Here is an 18828-nt window from a genome sequence, read left to right as displayed (position 1 = left end):
CGTACGGCGGTCGAGTGCGAGGTCACAGCATATGGTCTTGGTTCCACCGGCGCAGGCCGACAACCTGTGGACCCGAGAGGTCCTCCTTGATGGTATCGCCATTGCCCAGGACTTCAGTTGTCTGCCAGTGCGCTTACGCCAGTGAGGCAGTGGAGGTGTGACCAAACCATCTCAATTGCCCTAGCAACAGCAGAGAAGGAAGAGGCCGTAGAGTCATGCGTCGATGAAGACAGGCAGTAGGTACACGATCAATGTGTCTGCACCTATAGGATGTGGCGGAGGCAGTCATTGTCGCCAGCCTTTGTTCATCGGCTACCCCCATACAAGTAACCTTCTACAAAACATAACATCAACTGCGTCGATATTTAGTTATTTTTATATATATATATTTATATATATATATAAATATTAGGGCTGTGAATTTTTGAGTGTCCCACGATTCGATTCAATATCCATTCTTGGGGTCACAATTCGATTCAAAATTGATTTTTTTTTTAATTCAACACGATTCTCGATTCAAAAACGATTTTTTTCCCGATTCAAAAGGATTTTCTATTTATTCAATACATAGGATTTCAGCAGGATCTACCCCAGTCTGCTGACACGCAAGCAGAGTAGTAGATTTTTGTAAAAAGCTTTTATAATTGTAATGTTTTATCAACTGATTGGGATAATGTAAATTTGTTTTAACTATTAAATGAACCAAAAATATGACTTATTTTATCTTCGTGAAAATATTGGACACAGTGTGTTGTCAAGCTTATGAGATGCGATGCAAGTGTAAGCCACTGTGACACTATTGTACATTTTTTTTAATTTTTATAAATGTCTAATGATAATGTCAATGAGGGATTTTTAATCACTGCTATGTTGAAATTGTAACTAATATTGATACTGTTGTTGATAATATTCATTTTTGTTCACTATTGGTTTGTTCTGTGTCGTGTTTGTGTCTCCTCTCAATTGCTCTGTTTACTGCAGTTCTGAGTGTTGCTGGGTCGGGTTTTGGAATTGGATTGCATTGTTGTGGTAAGGCTGTGTATTGTTTTGTTGGATTGATTAATTTAAAAAAAAATTAAAATAAAAAAAAATTAAAATTAAAAAAATAAAATAATCGATTTTTTAAAAATGAGAATCGATTCTGAATCGCACAACGTGAGAATCGCGATTCGAATTCGAATTGATTTTTTCCCACACCCCTAATATATATATATATATATATATATATATATATATATATACTACCGATCAAAAGTTTGGGGTCACCCAAACAATTTTGTGGAATAGCCTTCATTTCTAAGAACAAGAATAGACTGTCGAGTTTCAGATGAAAGTTCTCTTTTTCTGGCCATGTTGAGCGTTTAATTGACCCCACAAATGTGATGCTCCAGAAACTCAAATCTGCTCAAAGGAAGGTCAGTTTTGTAGTTTCTGTAACGAGCTAAACTGTTTTCAGATGTGTGAACATGATTGGTTTTCTAATCATCAATTAGCCTTCTGAGCCAATGAGCAAACACATTGTACCATTAGAACACTGGAGTGATAGTTGCTGGAAATGGGCCTCTATACACCTATGTAGATATTGCACCAAAAACCAGACATTTGCAGCTAGAATAGTCATTTACCACATTAGCAATGTATAGAGTGTATTTCTTTAAAGTTAAGACTAGTTTAAAGTTATCTTCATTGAAAAGTACAGTGCTTTTCCTTCAAAAATAAGGACATTTCAATGTGACCCCAAACTTTTGAACGGTAGTGTATATATTTATTTATTTATATATTTTGTAAACTTTCATAAATATTCACAATGTAAGTTTGTGAATACACAATAATTTGGTGAAAAACAATGCAAGGGACTGTGGTGGAAAAAAACGGAGGAAAATTCGCTGTCCATGGCAAGCTCGCATTACATAGAAAATTACGTAATATGTATATCGAACTTTGAGTGAAGTAATGAAGTCCAGAATCCAAATGAAATGAAAGAAACTGAGTGAAGCCTCTTGTCAGTCATCGAATGTCTCTGCCTCTGTTGGTGGAGGTGGGGAGACTGACACAAACACACACACACACACACAGAAGTTGAAGCTCGTAAGGTAACGTGGTAAAAAATTATATGAATCAGCCCCATAATGTCATGACATGCTGCCTGACCCATTTTGGACATTTCCTGAAAAGTAGATGAAAATCCACCCACAAGTTTTTGATCTATCTCTAAGGAATAGAGGTGGAAATCTTTGGCCACCTCATGATTCGATTACGTTTCAGGAGCTACGATTCGATTAAAAATTTAGTTATTGATGCATCTTTAATCTATGTATATTAATGCAGTTTTACGTTTGGTTTCACTAACGTTTATAACTTGCAACTTTTAAAAACAGTGCATTTGTAGTAAGAAGTTCCCATCACATTTATGATATTCATCAAAATGTGTGCAAAACTGGAACATAAGTGCCCTATAATAAAGGTGCTGGTTGGTTCGCTCGGTGAGGTGGCACACTGCAGTCAGCCAAATTTTAGAGCTGTACGCATTACTTTATTTACAATCAATAAATCTATTACCAATTATTGACGTTTACTAATCAATTTTATAATCGTCCATGTCCAAATTGCGATGCTTTTATGAGTTGATTATTACCCCACATCTACTAAGGAATAACATACATGGAGTGAACACTCTTGTCTGTCTCCACTATCTTTGTCTCAACAGGACCACTAACACACACGCACACACACACACACACACACACACACACACACCCTCTTGATCAGGCCCAAGGACATTTCCTGAAAGTTTCACAAAAATCTGTCCATAACTTTTTCATTAAAGGCCTACTGAAATGCGATTTTCTTATTTAAACGGGGATAGCAGGTCCATTCTATGTGTCATACTTGATCATTTCGCAACATTGCCATATTTTGCTGAAAGGATTTAGTAGGGAACATCGACGATAAAGTTCACAACTTTTGTTCGCTGATAAAAAAAAGCCTTGCCTGTACCGGAAGTAGCGTGTCGTCACAGGTTGTGGAGCTCCTCCCATCTGCGCATTGTTTACAATCATGGCCACCAGCAGCGAGAGCGATTCGGACCGAGAAAGCGACGATTTCCCCATTAATTTGAGCGAGGATGAAAGATTCGTGGATGAGGAAAGTGAGAGTGAAGGACTAGAGGGCAGTGGAAGCGATTCAGATAGGGAGGATGCTGTGAGAGGCGGGTGGGACCTGATATTCAGCTGAGAATGACTAAAACAGTAAATAAACACAAGGCCACAACACAACCAGGCTTATATTTAATATGCCACAAATTAATCCCGCGTAACAAACACCTCTCCCCTCCCGTCCATATAACCTGCCAATACAAATCAAACACCCGCACAACACACTCAATCCCACAGCCCAAAGTACTGTTCACCTCCGCAAAGTTCATACAGCACATATATTTCCACAAAGTCCCCAAAGTTACGTACGTGACATGCACATAGCGGCACGCATGTACGGGCAAGCGATCAAATGTTTGGAAGCCGCAGCTGCGTACTCACGGTACCGCGTATCCAACTCAAAGTCCTCCTGGTAAGAGTCTCTGTTGTCCCAGTTCTCCACAGGCCAATGGTAAAGCTTGACTGTCATCTTTCGGGAATGTAAACAATGAAACACCGGCTACGTGTTTGTGTTGCTGCAGCCGGCCGCTAATACACCACTTCCCACCTACAGCTTTCTTCTTTGCTGTCTCCATTGTTCATTAAACAAATTGCAAAGGATTCACCAACACAGATGGCCAGAATACTGTGGAATTTTGCAATGAAAACCGACGACTTAATAGCTGGCCACAATGGTGTCCCAATATGTCCGCTACAATCCGTGACCTCACACGCAGACGTCATCATACCGAGACGTTTTCAGCAGGATATTTCGCGGGAAATTTAAAATTGCACTTTACTAATCTATCCCGGCCGTATGGGCATGTGTTGCAATGTTAAGATTTGATCATTGATATATAAACTATCAGACTGCGTGGTCGGTAGTAGTGGGTTTCAGTAGGCCTTTAATGTCTTTAACTAACTGACAAACAGCAACAATTACATAACCTCCTGGCGGAGGTAAATAATTACTTGATATTTGCTAAACAGAGCTCTTGTTGCAGTTTGCTTTTGAAGGCGTTCAAACTTAACGCAAAGTTTTGTGTGATTTAGGCAAATTTTTTCTTAACAAGCAACTTGGGGGTCCTCATGGGTTCTTCTATTATTGTAAGTTTGAGTATAAAGTTGTTTGTCTCCCTAAACTTAATTTTCTTTTTTTCCCAGTTTTGTCCTTTCCTCGGATAAGCCCCTAAAACCAGCGTTCCAAATGAGTGACGGGGAGTGCAACTTCTTCTGTTTCTTCCGCTGCTGCTGAGCTCGATCGCCACGTGGCTCAGACACGCCGGGTGCCAGGGTGTCTCTGAACAGCGACGCCATCATCAGGACCCGTGGGTGGAAGAGGTGGAGCCTCTACAAGCCATTTCGTCCAATCGATCGGAGACCACAAGGATCCGACAGGTAGGCGCGCCTCCTACCTGTCCGGGTGGCTGAGTGCGTCGACTGGATGTCTGTGGACATGAACAGCCAGGCGTCTGACAGCAACGAGGAAGACTTCGGAGTGAACTCTGAAGAGGAGGATGAGGACGACGACGGCGGGGAAGAGGAGGACCAAGGGGACATTGAAACCTACTATGACGGCGTGGCCGGCGACGTGGAGCAACAGGGTGCCGACTCCTTTGATCCGGAGGAGTATCTGTTCACGTGTCTGACGTACAAGGAGAGCCAACGGGTGCTCAGTGAGGAGGTCAACATTGTGGCTGTTGCACTGAAGGTAAGAGTGCTCTACTTGCTGCTTTCCTACATGCAAACATTCCACATGTACGTGCAGCGCCATCTCACGTGATGCCAACTACGGGTGTGACGATACAAAGATTCTAAAATGTATGGTGATTAGGGTAGCGCAATTTAGACGATATACGATGTAAATGATATAAATTTGGTTGACAATATTTTTTATTAGTGGAGGAGTTCAAGTACCTCGGAGTCTTGTTCATGAGTGAGGGAAGAGTGGATCGTGAGGTCGACAGGCGGATCGGTGCGGCGTCTTCAGTAATGCGGAAGCCGTATCGATCCGTTGTGGTGAAGAAGGAGCTGAGCCAGAAGGCAAAGCTCTCAATTTACCGGTCGATCTACATTCCCATACTCACCTATGGTCATGAGCTTTGGGTTATGACCGAAAGGACAAGATCACGGGTACAAGCGGACGAAATGAGTTTCCTCCGCCGGGTGGCGGGGCTCTCCCTTAGAGATAGGGTGAGAAGCTCTGTCATCCGGGAGGAACTCAAACTAAAGCTGCTGCTCCTCCACATCGAGAGGAGCCAGATGAGGTAGTTCGGGCATCTGGTCAGGATGCCACCTGAACGCCTCCCTAGGGAGACGTTTCGGGCACGTCCGATCGGTAGGAGGCCACGGGGAAGACCCAGGACACGTTGGGAAGACTGTCTTCCGGCTGGCCTGGGAAAGCCTGGACGAAATGGCTGGGGAGAGGGAAGTCTGGGCTTCCCTGCATAGGCTGCTGCCCCCGCGACCCGACATCGGATAAGCAGAAGAAGATGGATGGATGGATGGAGATTTTTTATTACTATTGCTATATCTTGATCATTTAAGTTGATGACACGTTCGAGCTGCACCTGCAAATTTGACAGCGACTGGCGTACTAACATAATGTAGCATTCTAGCTAGCAGTTAACTTCCCTTAGCAGTGCAAAGCCACTTCTAAATCAGCAAGCCTCGCCTCCATGGCGGCAAATAATCTGTTTCTTTTTAGGTATCATCCCTGGAGGACGAGGAATAGCTAAACATGCCGCACCACACACCGTCTAAACTGACGACTATCAGTCGTAACCACACCATGGAAACATGTTTACACACAAGCAACGGCAATAAAAACAAAAAAAATGTCCCCACACTCAACCGTCCTTTCACTCGCGCCAACACTCACACACACACACACACACACACACGCACGCACGCACACCGGGCTAATCCCTTACGCTTTCATGGCCGCAGAAACAGTCCGACTTTATAAACTCCAACACTACGACACATAACTGCCCAGTTGTTTGGAAGGCTTTATTTCTTCTGAATAGGACTGTAATGATAAATGGTAATAATTAGGGCTGCAACAACTAATCGATTATAAAAATAGTTGGCGATTAATTTAGTCATCGATTCGTTGGATCTATGCTATGCGCATGTGCAGAGGTTACTTTTTTATTTATTTTTGTATTTTTATTTTATTATAAACCTTTATTTATAAACTGCAACATTTACAAACAGCTGAGAAACACTAATCAAAATAAGTATGGTGCCAGTATGCTGTTTTTTTTCAATAAAATACTAGAAAGGATAAATTTAGTTTATCTCTTTTATCCGATTATTAATCGAGTAATCGAAGTAATAATTGACAGATTAATCGTTTATCAAAGTAGTTGTTAGTTGCAGCCCTATTATTAATGATACCCGCGGTAAAACTCTTGACGGTTAGTGTTACCATATTAAATAAAATATTTCGAAAAACCGTCATTGATAACTGCACTTTGATAAACTCATGGATTGACTGGCGCCAGCTCGCTTGCTTAAATTATAACATGAAAACAAGAGACATTAACGTCTTTCCCTGATAAGAAATTACATACCCCAATCTAAACTTCAAATCCAAACTAAAACGAAGATAGTATATCGTGCTCATTGAACCTACAAACTGTGCTCTCTTATAACAGAGTGGCCGCTCTATACTCGGAGGTTTACAAGTCTGAGGTGTTTTACGGTGCGTTCAAGGACCGCTTAACAGAGTAAGACGTCACAATGCCTGCTAGAAAAAATTAATAATAATAATAGATTTTATTTGTTACGCACTTTTCATTTAATTAATCTAAAGTGTTACGTTACAAACTGATAGGAGGGTTGCATATGACGTCACATCTGTTTTTCTTCTTTGCGGCTTATTCCACACGATGGTCAAGCAGCTTGAGCGTAGCATCAAAATAACATAACATAACAATAAAACAAGTGAGAGTGAATGGAGAGGTTCAGCAAAAAATGCCATATTGCTGTTCCGTTCTTGGGTGTTGCAGTTGTTCAAATAGAGAGATAGGAAATAGCTTTCATAGAGTCTTGAAAGAAGTGGCTCATAAAGGTAATAGTCAAGGAAAAAATAAGTGCGTCAAAGGAAATGGCTCTTTAAAAAATATCACTTTCATCATCTTGCGGGATACAATCGGGCATGCTTGTGTCTGCAGAGATCACTTTGTAAAATTTTGCTTAAACATTTGATTTGAGAAACTTTCTGTGATGCAACCCAGTTTATTCTCTACTATATTAGTAGTGTTTGAGAGCAGATCCAAATGTAAAGAAAGGACAAGATATCGCATTAGATAGTCATACCAAAGACTATAAAAATGGGACCTTTTACCTCCCTGCTTGGCACTCAGCATCAAGGGTTGGAATTGGGGGTTAAATCACCAAAAATGATTCCCGGGCGCGGCACCGCTGCTGCTCACTGCTCCCCTCACCTCCCAGGGGGTGATCAAGGGGATGGGTCAAATGCAGAGGACAAATTTCACCACACCTAGTGTGTGTGTGACAATCATTGGTACTTTAACTTAACTTAACTTTATTAGTATGTGTTCTTTTGTGGTTGCTATGCCGAATTATAACTACAAAGACCTGATTGTGCAAATAAACTAACAACATTTTAAGTCTTAGTAATAAATATTGTGATTGTTGGTCCAATCCACGGTATTTTCGTTGTCGATTTTCATAACAGAAACGAAAAGCTTATGTTGTTGTTGTGCAGAAAAGCCAAGTGCTTTATTAGACACGGATGACCACATTATAACATCTTTGGTAAAAAATTGTTACCATCAAGAAAATAACATTACTAATATTAATAATCTAGATTAATACATCTCTCATAGGCTCAACAGCATAAACTATATCTTGATATCGCTAGCAAAGACTCATGCTGAACAACAGGCACATTTATAGCTAAATAATGAGACAAAATATGAACTTCACAGCATGCAAACAACTGCAAACATGAATAGATGAGACTAATATTTGTAGTAGGAAATGAACTTCAAACAAACTTATCTTTTTTTTCATTAGCGTCATGATCACAGCAGCACAGCACTCGTTATGTCAATCAAATACATTACCAAAGCACGAATAGGTCCACGTCAACTTTGTCTTTCACTGATTAATGCTTAATTTGTGGACCCCTCAAATGTAAAGACATGATGTGCCTCTAATCTTTTCTTCTTTAAATACCGTAGGTGTCAAGTGAAGTGAGGTAGCAGTAACCTCTTGGTCATGATAAATGGTATAAATATTTTTTTAAATATTTTTCTCAAGAGTGTAAAAATACACTATTTGTTTTATGATCGGTTTTATATTTGCCTCTAAACCTTTCAAAATGTCCCTAAATCTGCACTGATGCAGGTAAATAAACAGGAGCCTAATGGGGCTTAGACCATCGCCTGAAACCCGGAAGTGGCCGGATGTGCCTCTTAAGTTACGTGATTGCAACCCACCTATGTTTGAAACAATAAAAGCCTCGCCATTAAAACAGACAAAATAGTAAGTCTAAAAAACTTATCAGTGAAGCATAAGAAACACAAAACATGCAAAATAGTGGGTTTTCAAACAGTGTCTTTATTTATTTGTTATTTAAAAATAAAAAAAACTGGCTTTTTGAGCACATTCAACAAAACCGCGATCATAGTTTGTGTAATAGGAGCAACTTCTTGTTGTGAGAAATGTTGGATCGTTCTGTCTGATATTTAACTCTATTTAATGGATTTTGATTAATATTGATTAAGATTAACTCGCTGGAATATAAAGACAATATAACATACATCCATAAACGTGGATGCATATGCAAAAGTGCAATATATTTATCTGTACAGTAATCTATTTGTTTATATCTGCACCTTTTTATTGATTTTTTTATCCTGCACTACCATGAGCTAATGCAACGAAATTTAATTATCTGTACTGTAAAGTTCAAATTTGAATGACAATAAAAAGGAAGTCTAAGTCTATATACCTTGTTCAAAATAAATCCTGTATGGGGAAAACGATGTACTGATAATCGTAATAATTAATAAAATCGTTGAATAATCGATTTGTGAGATCCCTAAATGTAACTGAAATATTTTACAAAGCCTAAAACATGAACATTGTAATGCAACAATGCATCACCCTTGGTTGTGTAGTGGTTCACATAGCTGGATAAATTCCCATTCTTTGCCCAGTTTCCAATCAATCTCTGCAATTGACTATAGACCAAGTCTAGGATATAGGAAACATGCGCAGAGATATTTTCCCAAAAAAAATCCACGGCAACAAAGATTTTTTTTCTCATTAAAAACATGCAAATCTCCAACAAGACTGTCTGCCTCACTGAGTGTGTGAACAACTGAGCTTTTCACCCTGAGTCTTTTGAACTGTGCTGAGTTATGTCATTTATTTAACAACAGAGCATTGTTTAATGTTCTGTAACACAAGGATTACTTTAGCTGGCATAATGAATAGCACTGTTTTGTCAGTTTAAATTCACAGTGTATACAATATATCAGTAGAAAATAAGTGTAAATGTGCAAATTTGGTCTTGTTAGTTTGAGATGTAGCATTTATTTAACGCAGCTTCACTAAAGAGATATTTCTCACATGTGCATATATCAATCAATCAATCAATCAATCAATCAATTCCTTTATTGTCATTGTCATAATAACACTTAAGTCATACATGATTGATTGATTGATTGATTGATTGATATACCATAACATTTTATTTACTTGTGTTGCCAGCTTTTCAGAAAATAATGGTTGTGACACATTTTCACTAAATCTATCCAAGTTCCATCCCTATTGTATTGTTTCTTGCTGAAATAAAACATTTCGATGCAACATTTTAAGGGCCCCCAGTGTTTTTTTTTTCTACACATGTGCAGTCTAGTCAGGCAGCACACGGGCAACGATTGTTGTGTTAGTTGTTCGTCGTGGTCTCACACTCTAACAAGCAGGAAATGAAGATTATATTATTTCTGTTAGGAAACAATACAACAAGACCCACACATCATACCTTGTGATCAAATGTTTTTAAGGAAGATTTCATAATATCTAATTGTCCATGATACAACACCATCTTCAACACATTCTCTCGTTGTTGGGTGTATTAGAAGCTCATTAACACTTAGGAAAAAGGATTATTATTATGTCTTAGTGTGCATGCCGTTAGTGGTTAGGCCTGTAGTACAAGATGAGGTGGTCATAATGTGTCCTGCTGTGCCTGCCTTACATAATATAATATGCAGTAAGATTCAACCAATCATTCTCTTTTTCTCCCGCAGGTTTTACCGGCTGTAGCAAAGATGATCCTTGTACATTTTCACTGGCAGGTTTCACAAATACTGGACAGGTATTTATCCCCGCCCTGTCCATGTTTTATGTTTTTCTCAACTTTCCTGTGGTATTTGCTCGAAAGCCTTGTTTAGTTCAGTTAATCCGTTTAAGCCAGCCTTTTCAATGATTGACTTTTGTTAAAGATTTTCAATTGAGCAATATAAAGTACCGTAATTTCCAGACTATAAGCCGCACCTGACTATAAGCCGCACCAGCTAAATTTAGGGGAAGATACAGATTGCTCCATATATAAGCCGCACCCGACTACAAGCCGCAGGGTTTTGATGTGTAATTACCGTAGTATATAGGGGTTCCTGCTACCACGGAGGGGATTGTCGGGACAGAGATGACTGTTTGGGAACGCAAAGCGTCCCATTTATTAACAATAAATCTTTCAAACATTCAATCAAACTTTCACATCTTTGACATGGCGAACAGCATTCGTGCAGAGTACAAATAATACAACGGTGCAAAGTAATACAAAGTGCTCGTCTGTACGTTATCAAAATAACCAGCCTACCGGTATATGAAAAGTCAGTCTTTAATCATTGTGTCATCGTCTTCCTCCTGCGTACTAAAACCACCGAAATCCTCTTCGTCGGTGTCGGAGAAGAACATGCCGTAAATAAGCCGCACCGTTGTATAAGCCGCAGGGACCAGAACGAGGGGAAAAAGTAGCGGCTTATAGTCCGGAAATTACGGTACTGTGATACAAATGTAAAAAGATGTTAAACACATTACAATTATACAGTGGCACCTCGGATTTTGTTAGTAATCCGCTCCAAAAAGTCAGACCAAAACCAGATACATTTCTCCCGTAACGAGTAATGTAAACCCACTTAATCAAAAAATACATTTTAATAGAGAAGGATTATAGTTTTATGTGCAGAAAACAATGTGAAATAAATTATGTATAAAATGGACAAATTAATAGGGGTGCTCAAATTAAATCGATTCACACCCAAATTTGTATTCATTTCCGATTCTAAATCGATTAATCATTTTTGAAAATCAATTGAAAACAATAATGATACATTTTGTTGGGTTTTTTGGCACTTAAAGGGTTTTCCCTTAATTTAACTGATGGTGGTGCACAGCCACAGCAAAATCATAGCCGCCACACATTAAAAATATTTTTTGTTTTCGTGAAAACAAATTAAACTAACAATGTATTGCAGTCTCCAAAAGAAGTCAAAAGTCTGATGCTTTTTAACTTTTATTGCCAATCTTATGCTAACAACCGGCCCAATTCCAGCAGGTTTTACCCACCGCGCAAACATTTCTGTCTCCGTGTTTCCCCGGACACACAACATATATATATATATATATATATTCACACTGTAACGACCTGCTGGTATATATATATATATACCGTATTTCCTTGAATTGGCGCAGGGAATATAGTATTCGCACGTCTAGAATTACTGCCGGGTCAAACTCGTTTCTCAAAATAATTAACGCATGCTTGGCCTTATCGCCGGTTTATTATTGAAGCTGGATCAAATTCGTTTCGCAAAATATTAATTTTATTATCGCATGTCTATAATTTTCGCCGGGTCAAACTCGTTTCGCAAAATATTTAGCATATGGCTAGAACTTCCACCGGGTCAAATTCGTTACGTCACGAGTGACGCATCTGTCCTCCTTTTCAAAATGGAGGAAGCTGATTTCAGTAGTTTACAATCGCACAAAGGAAAAAAGATAAAGAGCTTTTCAGTAGGATTTAAGGTTCAAGCTATTGAATACCGGTACAGTATGCTAAAGAGAACAGTAAGCAGCTATGTTTTATTAATATACCGTAGCTGCGTGTGTGAAATACTGTATAAGTCATTAAATCACTCCCGCCTCCTGGTGGTAGAGGGCGCTGCCGCGCTAGTGATCCTTCTTGCGACTTCCTGTACTGCAGAAGAAGTGAACACACGCAGCAAGAGATTTATTTTTTCCCTCTGCCTGAACTTCTAACATGGAGGATCACATACCGGTATCTAAAATAAAACAGTTTTCTAAACTGGACTTTCAATCGAAGCATGAGGTAATAATTAAAGGAATATCTCCATCGAAACAGAGACTTTTAAAACTGAAGAAAGAAAATAAGGAAGACTTCTATAAACAAGTTATCGATGCTTTTGGTCAGAAGGAGCTGCAAATGGACTCCATTTATAAGTACAGGTAAGACCATAATAACGTTTTTGTTAATTAAATGTGCTTTTCATGATGGTATGCTTACATCACACTCAAAGTGCACGCCTAAATTTTATGGATTCCTTTTGGTAAACGGCGGAGTGAGAAGAGGTTTTAAAATAATTACCGCATGCACGGCCATCCCGCCGGTTTCCGGTAAACGCAGGTGTGACAGGAGGTTTTAAATTAATTAACGCCCCTGCGGCTATTCAAGGAAATACGGTATATATATATATATATATATATATATATATATATATATATATATATATATATATATATATATATATATATATATATATATATATATATATATATATATATAGAGAGAGAGAGAGAGAGAGAGAGAGAGAGAGAGAGAGAGAGAGAGAGAGAGAGAGAGAGAGAGAGAGAGAGAGAGAGAGAGAGAGAGAGAGAGAGAGAGAGAGAGAGAGAGAGAGAGAGAGAGAGAGAGAGAGAGAGAGAGAGAGAGAGAGAGAGAGAGAGAGAGAGAGAGAGAGAGAGAGAGAGAGAGAGAGAGAGAGAGTCTCTAAAACACGAGTGCAGTCTATAATAACATCAGAAAAATATGCTAGATTTGTTGCTAGTCGTTTTTAAATAGAGAAAGAGTCATCAAAAGTCTATAGACACGAGAAATTGTCAACAAGGTACATCGTACAATAAGCAGCAACGATTGAAAATATAGTAAAACAATATATGTTAATACAAATCAATAATAAAACAGCTTTGTTTTTAAATGTGTGTACATTTTTAGCCTTTTTAAAGAAAATCAAATCAAATCAGAGCAAATGATGCATATTATAAGACTTCATGGCGACCACACCCTCACCGCCACAGGTATTTAGGGTAAACCCTGACTTATTTTTAAATATCAATTTTTGGATTGAAAACATGAAACAACTAATATTATTATTATAATTATTATTGCTTTTATTAAAATGTATATAAATTGAATAAATAAAATATATGTTAATACTAATAATAATGCTTAATAATAAAGAAGCTTTATGTATGTATACATTTTTTGATCCTTTTAAAAGAAAATAATATCAGAGAAAATTATATAATTATATAAATTATATCTTGGCAATCTAGGGGAAACCCTGACTTTTTTTTTTTTTTTAAGAATCAATATTTGGATTGAAAATATTAACAATTATTGATATTATGATTATCATTGATACTGTTGCTTTTTATTAATTTTTGTTATCCCCTTTTTTAGCGTTGTATTGTATGTCTTCTCAATTGCTTGTTTACATTTCTATCCTGTGAGTATTGTAAAGTTAGGATTGGGTTGGAGTTGTTCCATATTATTTAATTCAATTATCATTCTGTGATTTTTATAAATTTTTAAAAATATTTGTGAAAATATTTTTTTTTTAGGCCATTACTGTGCGTACAATTCATACGTCAGCAACCAAGAACAGCTTTTGTAACATGTAACCTGTTTTGGTAAGGTTTTATTATAAATGATATTCCAAATAATATATTACGAGAATCGTGTTGAATCGAGAATCAATACTGAGTCGAATTGTCACCTCAAGAATTTGAATGGAATCAGGATATTCCCAAAGATTCCCACCTCTATAAATGAACATTTAACATCACTTTTTAGCCTTTAAATGAAGACACTTGCTGGCTTGTAGGGGAGGGGAAAGGTATCTTCGCAGTCGTCGTACTTTACTGCAAGTTTTTTCTTGAATTCAGTAGTGTCTCTCACTTTCTTCATTAAAGTGCTGCTACTCAACTGATTTTGGCTCTATGATGATTATTTCGCAACCAAAGAGACTGAGTCGTGATACTTTGTGTGAGCACTTGATTCTGCTGAATGATCTGCAGGCAAAGCGGTGGTTTGTTACACGCAAAGTTTGGTCATACGATAACTGAGACGATGTATTGAAACGGGGGCAAAATCTTGGATACAATTGTTCGCAAAAAGTGGGGCGTATGACCCGAAGTACCACTGTTGTAAAGAAAAATTACTCCAAGGCTGTCTTGTGGTACTGTTAGCTAGTTTTTCTTATAGTGTATAATAGGTATATTTTTGTTAGTGTTAAACATACAAGATGCTGAACACGCTTGATAATTTTTAGCCGCGCACACTGTTCTAATTAGAGATTCTCTTTTTCTACAGGTGTAAGTCCAATTCGTCTCTGGTGCTGTCAGACGCTTTGGTTCAGCCAAGCAGCAGCTGCAGATCAGTAATTGTAAGTAATAAATGGGCCACACAGAAATTACTAGACACAATTCTTGGATCAAATAAACCCATAAAGCCACACATTCTTTTGATGTCGATGCTGTGGTATAGTCATTTAGCTGTAAACACAGGAGATAAGATTTAGAAAATAAAGTAGGTTTACACACGTTATGACCTGACTATATATAATGCCTTTAAGGCGTTTATTACTGGGGAGGTTATGCTTGTATTTGTCAATTACATCACTTCCTCTTGTAAACTTTAGAGGTCACCTCTGCTATGGAAGCTGAAGTATTGACGTTTGTAACTTGTTAAGTGTAATATAAATAAAATGACTACATCTACAAACCCCGTTTCCATATGAGTTGGGAAATTGTGTTAGATGTAAATATAAACGGAATACAATGATTTGCAAATAATTTTCTACCCATATTCAGTTGAATATGCTACAAAGACAACATATTTGATGTTCAAACTGATAAACATTTTTTTTTGCAAATAATCATTAACTTTAGAATTTGATGCCAGCAACACGTGACAAAGAAGTTGGGAAAGGTGGCAATAAATACTGATAAAGTTGAGGAATGCTCATCAAACACTTATTTGGAACATCCCACAGGTGAACTGGCAAATTAGGAACAGGTGGGTGCCATGATTGGGTATAAAAGTAGATTCCATGAAATGCTCAGTCATTCACAAACAAGGATGGGGCGAGGGTCACCACTTTGTCAACAAATGCGTGACCAATTTGTTGAACAGTTTAACAAAAACCTTTCTCAAGCAGCTATTGCAAGGAATTTAGGGATTTCACCATCTACGCTCCGTAATATCATCAAAGGGTTCAGAGAATCTGGAGAAATCACTGCACATAAGCAGCTAAGCCCGTAACCTTCGATCCCTCAGGCTGTACTGCATCAACAAGCGACATCAGTGTGTAAAGGATATCACATGGGCTCAGGAACACTTCAGAAACCCACTGTCAGTAACTACAGTTGGTCGCTACATCTGTAAGTGCAAGTTAAAACTCTCCTATGCAAGGCAAAAACCGTTTATCAACAACACCCAGAAACGCCGTCGGCTTCGCTGGGCCTGAGCTCATGTAAGATGGACTGATACAAAGTGGAAAAGTGTTCTGTGGTCTGACGAGTCCACATTTCAAATTGTTTTTGGAAACTGTGACCGTTGTGTCCTCCGGACCAAAGAGGAAAAGAACCATCCGGATTCCACCTGAGAAGCTTAAAAAATGTGTCTCCTCAGTTCCAAAACGTTTACTGAGTGTTGTTAAAAGGAAAGGCCTTGTAACGCAGTGGTGAACATGCCCTTTCCCAACTACTTTGGCACGTGTTGCAGCCATGAAATTCTAAGTTAAATATTATTTGCAAAAAAAAAAAGTTTATGAGTTTGAACATCAAATATCTTGTCTTTGTAGTGCATTCAATTGAATATGGGTTGAAAAGGATTTGCAAATCATTGTATTCAGTTTATATTTACATCTAACACAATTTCCTAACTCATATGGAAACGGAGTTTGTACATGACTTTATATTTTCTAATTAAACGGCGTTGGGTTTAATTATTTAACAAGGCGATGTACCTCATGTTAAATGTCTGCCTCATCTCTGCCGCATCTTTTTTGCTTTCTTCTCTTTTCTGGCCTGAACAGGTCTCTTGGTCCACTATGGTCCTGCTGCTGCCCTTATGCAAAAAATCTTGTTTTTTTTATTGATAACTCTTTTAAACCTGACAAACAAATACTGTATGCTCAGTGGTAAAAACTGCCTTCTTCCAGCATAGACTATTTCAGAAGGTCAAATCTTATCTGGCCATAAACCAGATAGAAACGGTTCTGCGTGAACTAATAACAGCTGTCCACGGTTTGGACTGCTGTAATTTTCTATACATTGGTATTAATCAGTCCTCTACTCGCCGCTTACACCTGGTCCAAAATGCAGCTGCACGCCTGCTCACTTGAAGAAGGAAACATGCGCATCTCTCCGGTGCTGGTTTCTCTTCACTGGCTGCCTGTTGTTTTTAGAATTCAGTTCAAAATGTTATTTGTTTTTAAATCTCTCCATGGACTGGCTCCACCTTTATATCTGCCCTACTTATTCTGCATACCTCAGTCAGAGCTCTAAGGTCATCTGACCAGTGTTTTAATGTCCAAGGTGGAGACTAAAGACTATAGGAGACAGGGCTTCTGTGGTAGCAGGCCCTAAACTCTGGAACGATCTACCTCTGAATTTTAGAGCTGCAACATCTCCAGATACTTTTAAATCTTCTTTAAAAAACATACTTATTTGTACTGGTGTTTAACACAACCTGGGCTAGACATATATATGGGCATTTTTATATTTTTCTTTTTATGCACTTTTAATTGTTTTATACATAGAAAGTTCTGTACTTATTCTTTCTTTTTTTTTTTCTTTTTTTTTTACCAGTGTTTTTTTTGCATTGTTTTATGCATTTTAATCTGTATATATATATATATATATATATATATATATATATATATATATATATATATATATATATATATATATATATACACACACACACACACACTACCGTTCAAAAGTTTGGGGTCACATTGAAATGTTCTTATTTTTGAAGGAAAAGCACTTTAAACTAGTCTTAACTTTAAAGAAATACACTCTATACATTGCTAATGTGGTAAATGACTATTCTAGCTGCAAATGTCTGGTTTTTGGTGCAATATCTACATAGGTGTATAGAGGCCCATTTCCAGCAACTATCACTCCAGTGTTCGGTACAATGTGTTTGCTCATTGGCTCAGAAGGCTAATTGATGATTAGAAAACCCTTGTGCAATCATGTTCACACATCTGAAAACAGTTTAGCTCGTTTAGAAGCTACAAAACTGACCTTCCTTTGAGCAGATTGAGTTTCTGGAGCATCACATTTGTGGGGTCAATTAAACGCTCAAAATGTCCAGAAAAAGAGAACTTTCATCTGAAACTCGACAGTCTATTCTTGTTCTTAGAAATGAAGGCTATTCAACAAAATAGTTTTGAACGGTAGTGTGTGTGTGTGTGTGTATATATATATATATATATATATATATATATATATATATATATATATATATATAGAAAATTATATATATATATATATATATATATATATATATATATATATATATATATATATATATATACATATATATATATATATATATATATATATATATATATATATATATATAATTTTCTGTGCTTATTGTGATTTTTATTATTATTAATATTTTTAATATTTTACGTTTGTTTTAATCTGTACAGCACTTTTGGGCAGTAGTCTGTTTTGAAATTGTGCATTGTAAATAAATCGACTTTGCTTTTTTAAATTCTAGTTTTACATGTACTTCATGAATGCAAAGAGAGCTCCAAGTATACAATAGAATAGAAAGTTTTATTGTCATCAAACATGAAGCATGACGAAAAAACAGGTAGCTGTCTTGTTGAGATGCATTTGAAATACAAAATCAAAAATCAAAAGCTCAATATACTAGAAGAAATATGAAACTAGTCCTCTAGCCAGCTAGATATTGCATATGAGTAGATTGATGGGAGCAAATATTGCTCATTAGATGGATTATGTGTTTGTTTATATAATTTGTAAATTGCGACCCTGGGGATTGTCTCAATTAAATGTGCATCCTTGTTATGTTTTAGGTCCCTCTGTCCCTCCAGTGTGGTGTGTGTCTGCAGATAGTTCGGAGAGACTCCCTGTTGGCACTACCTTGCCAGCATTCTTTCTGCAAAGCATGCTGGGAGCAGCACTGCACTGTACTAGTCAAAGATGGCATAGGAGTGGGTAAGTAGTTTTTGTGCGGGATTGTTTTTCCTGTCAAACACTCAATCATCGTCAGACTACTAAACAGAATGCAGATATGATGAAAAGGGCAGAAATCAACTTGAAGCGCAAGTATTCAAAAAACCAAACACAAAAGCAA

The 18828-nt window shown here is 37.6% G+C and overlaps 1 protein-coding gene across 6 annotated transcripts in view; it reads left to right on the top strand.

Annotated features, from left to right (window-relative positions):
• The window catches only part of arih2 (ariadne homolog 2 (Drosophila)), a 45301-nt gene that overhangs the window by 12014 nt on the left and 14459 nt on the right, over positions 1-18828 (top strand). For 3 of the 6 annotated variants that reach the window (XM_062054474.1, XM_062054473.1, XM_062054471.1), the window contains 5 exons: positions 982-1029; positions 4299-4845; positions 10430-10497; positions 14797-14869; positions 18548-18689. In XM_062054474.1, coding sequence (XP_061910458.1) covers positions 4579-4845; positions 10430-10497; positions 14797-14869; positions 18548-18689 — 550 coding nt within the window. In that variant the 5' untranslated portion in view covers positions 982-1029; positions 4299-4578. The remainder of the gene's footprint in view (positions 1-981; positions 1030-4298; positions 4846-10429; positions 10498-14796; positions 14870-18547; positions 18690-18828) is intronic. The other 3 variants (XM_062054469.1, XM_062054472.1, XM_062054470.1) reach the window with 1 other exon arrangement.

Source organism: Entelurus aequoreus, linkage group LG07 (assembly GCF_033978785.1).
Source record: "Entelurus aequoreus isolate RoL-2023_Sb linkage group LG07, RoL_Eaeq_v1.1, whole genome shotgun sequence".
Taxonomy (NCBI): Eukaryota; Metazoa; Chordata; class Actinopteri; order Syngnathiformes; family Syngnathidae; genus Entelurus; species Entelurus aequoreus.
This window is presented reverse-complemented; position numbering and strand designations above follow the sequence as displayed.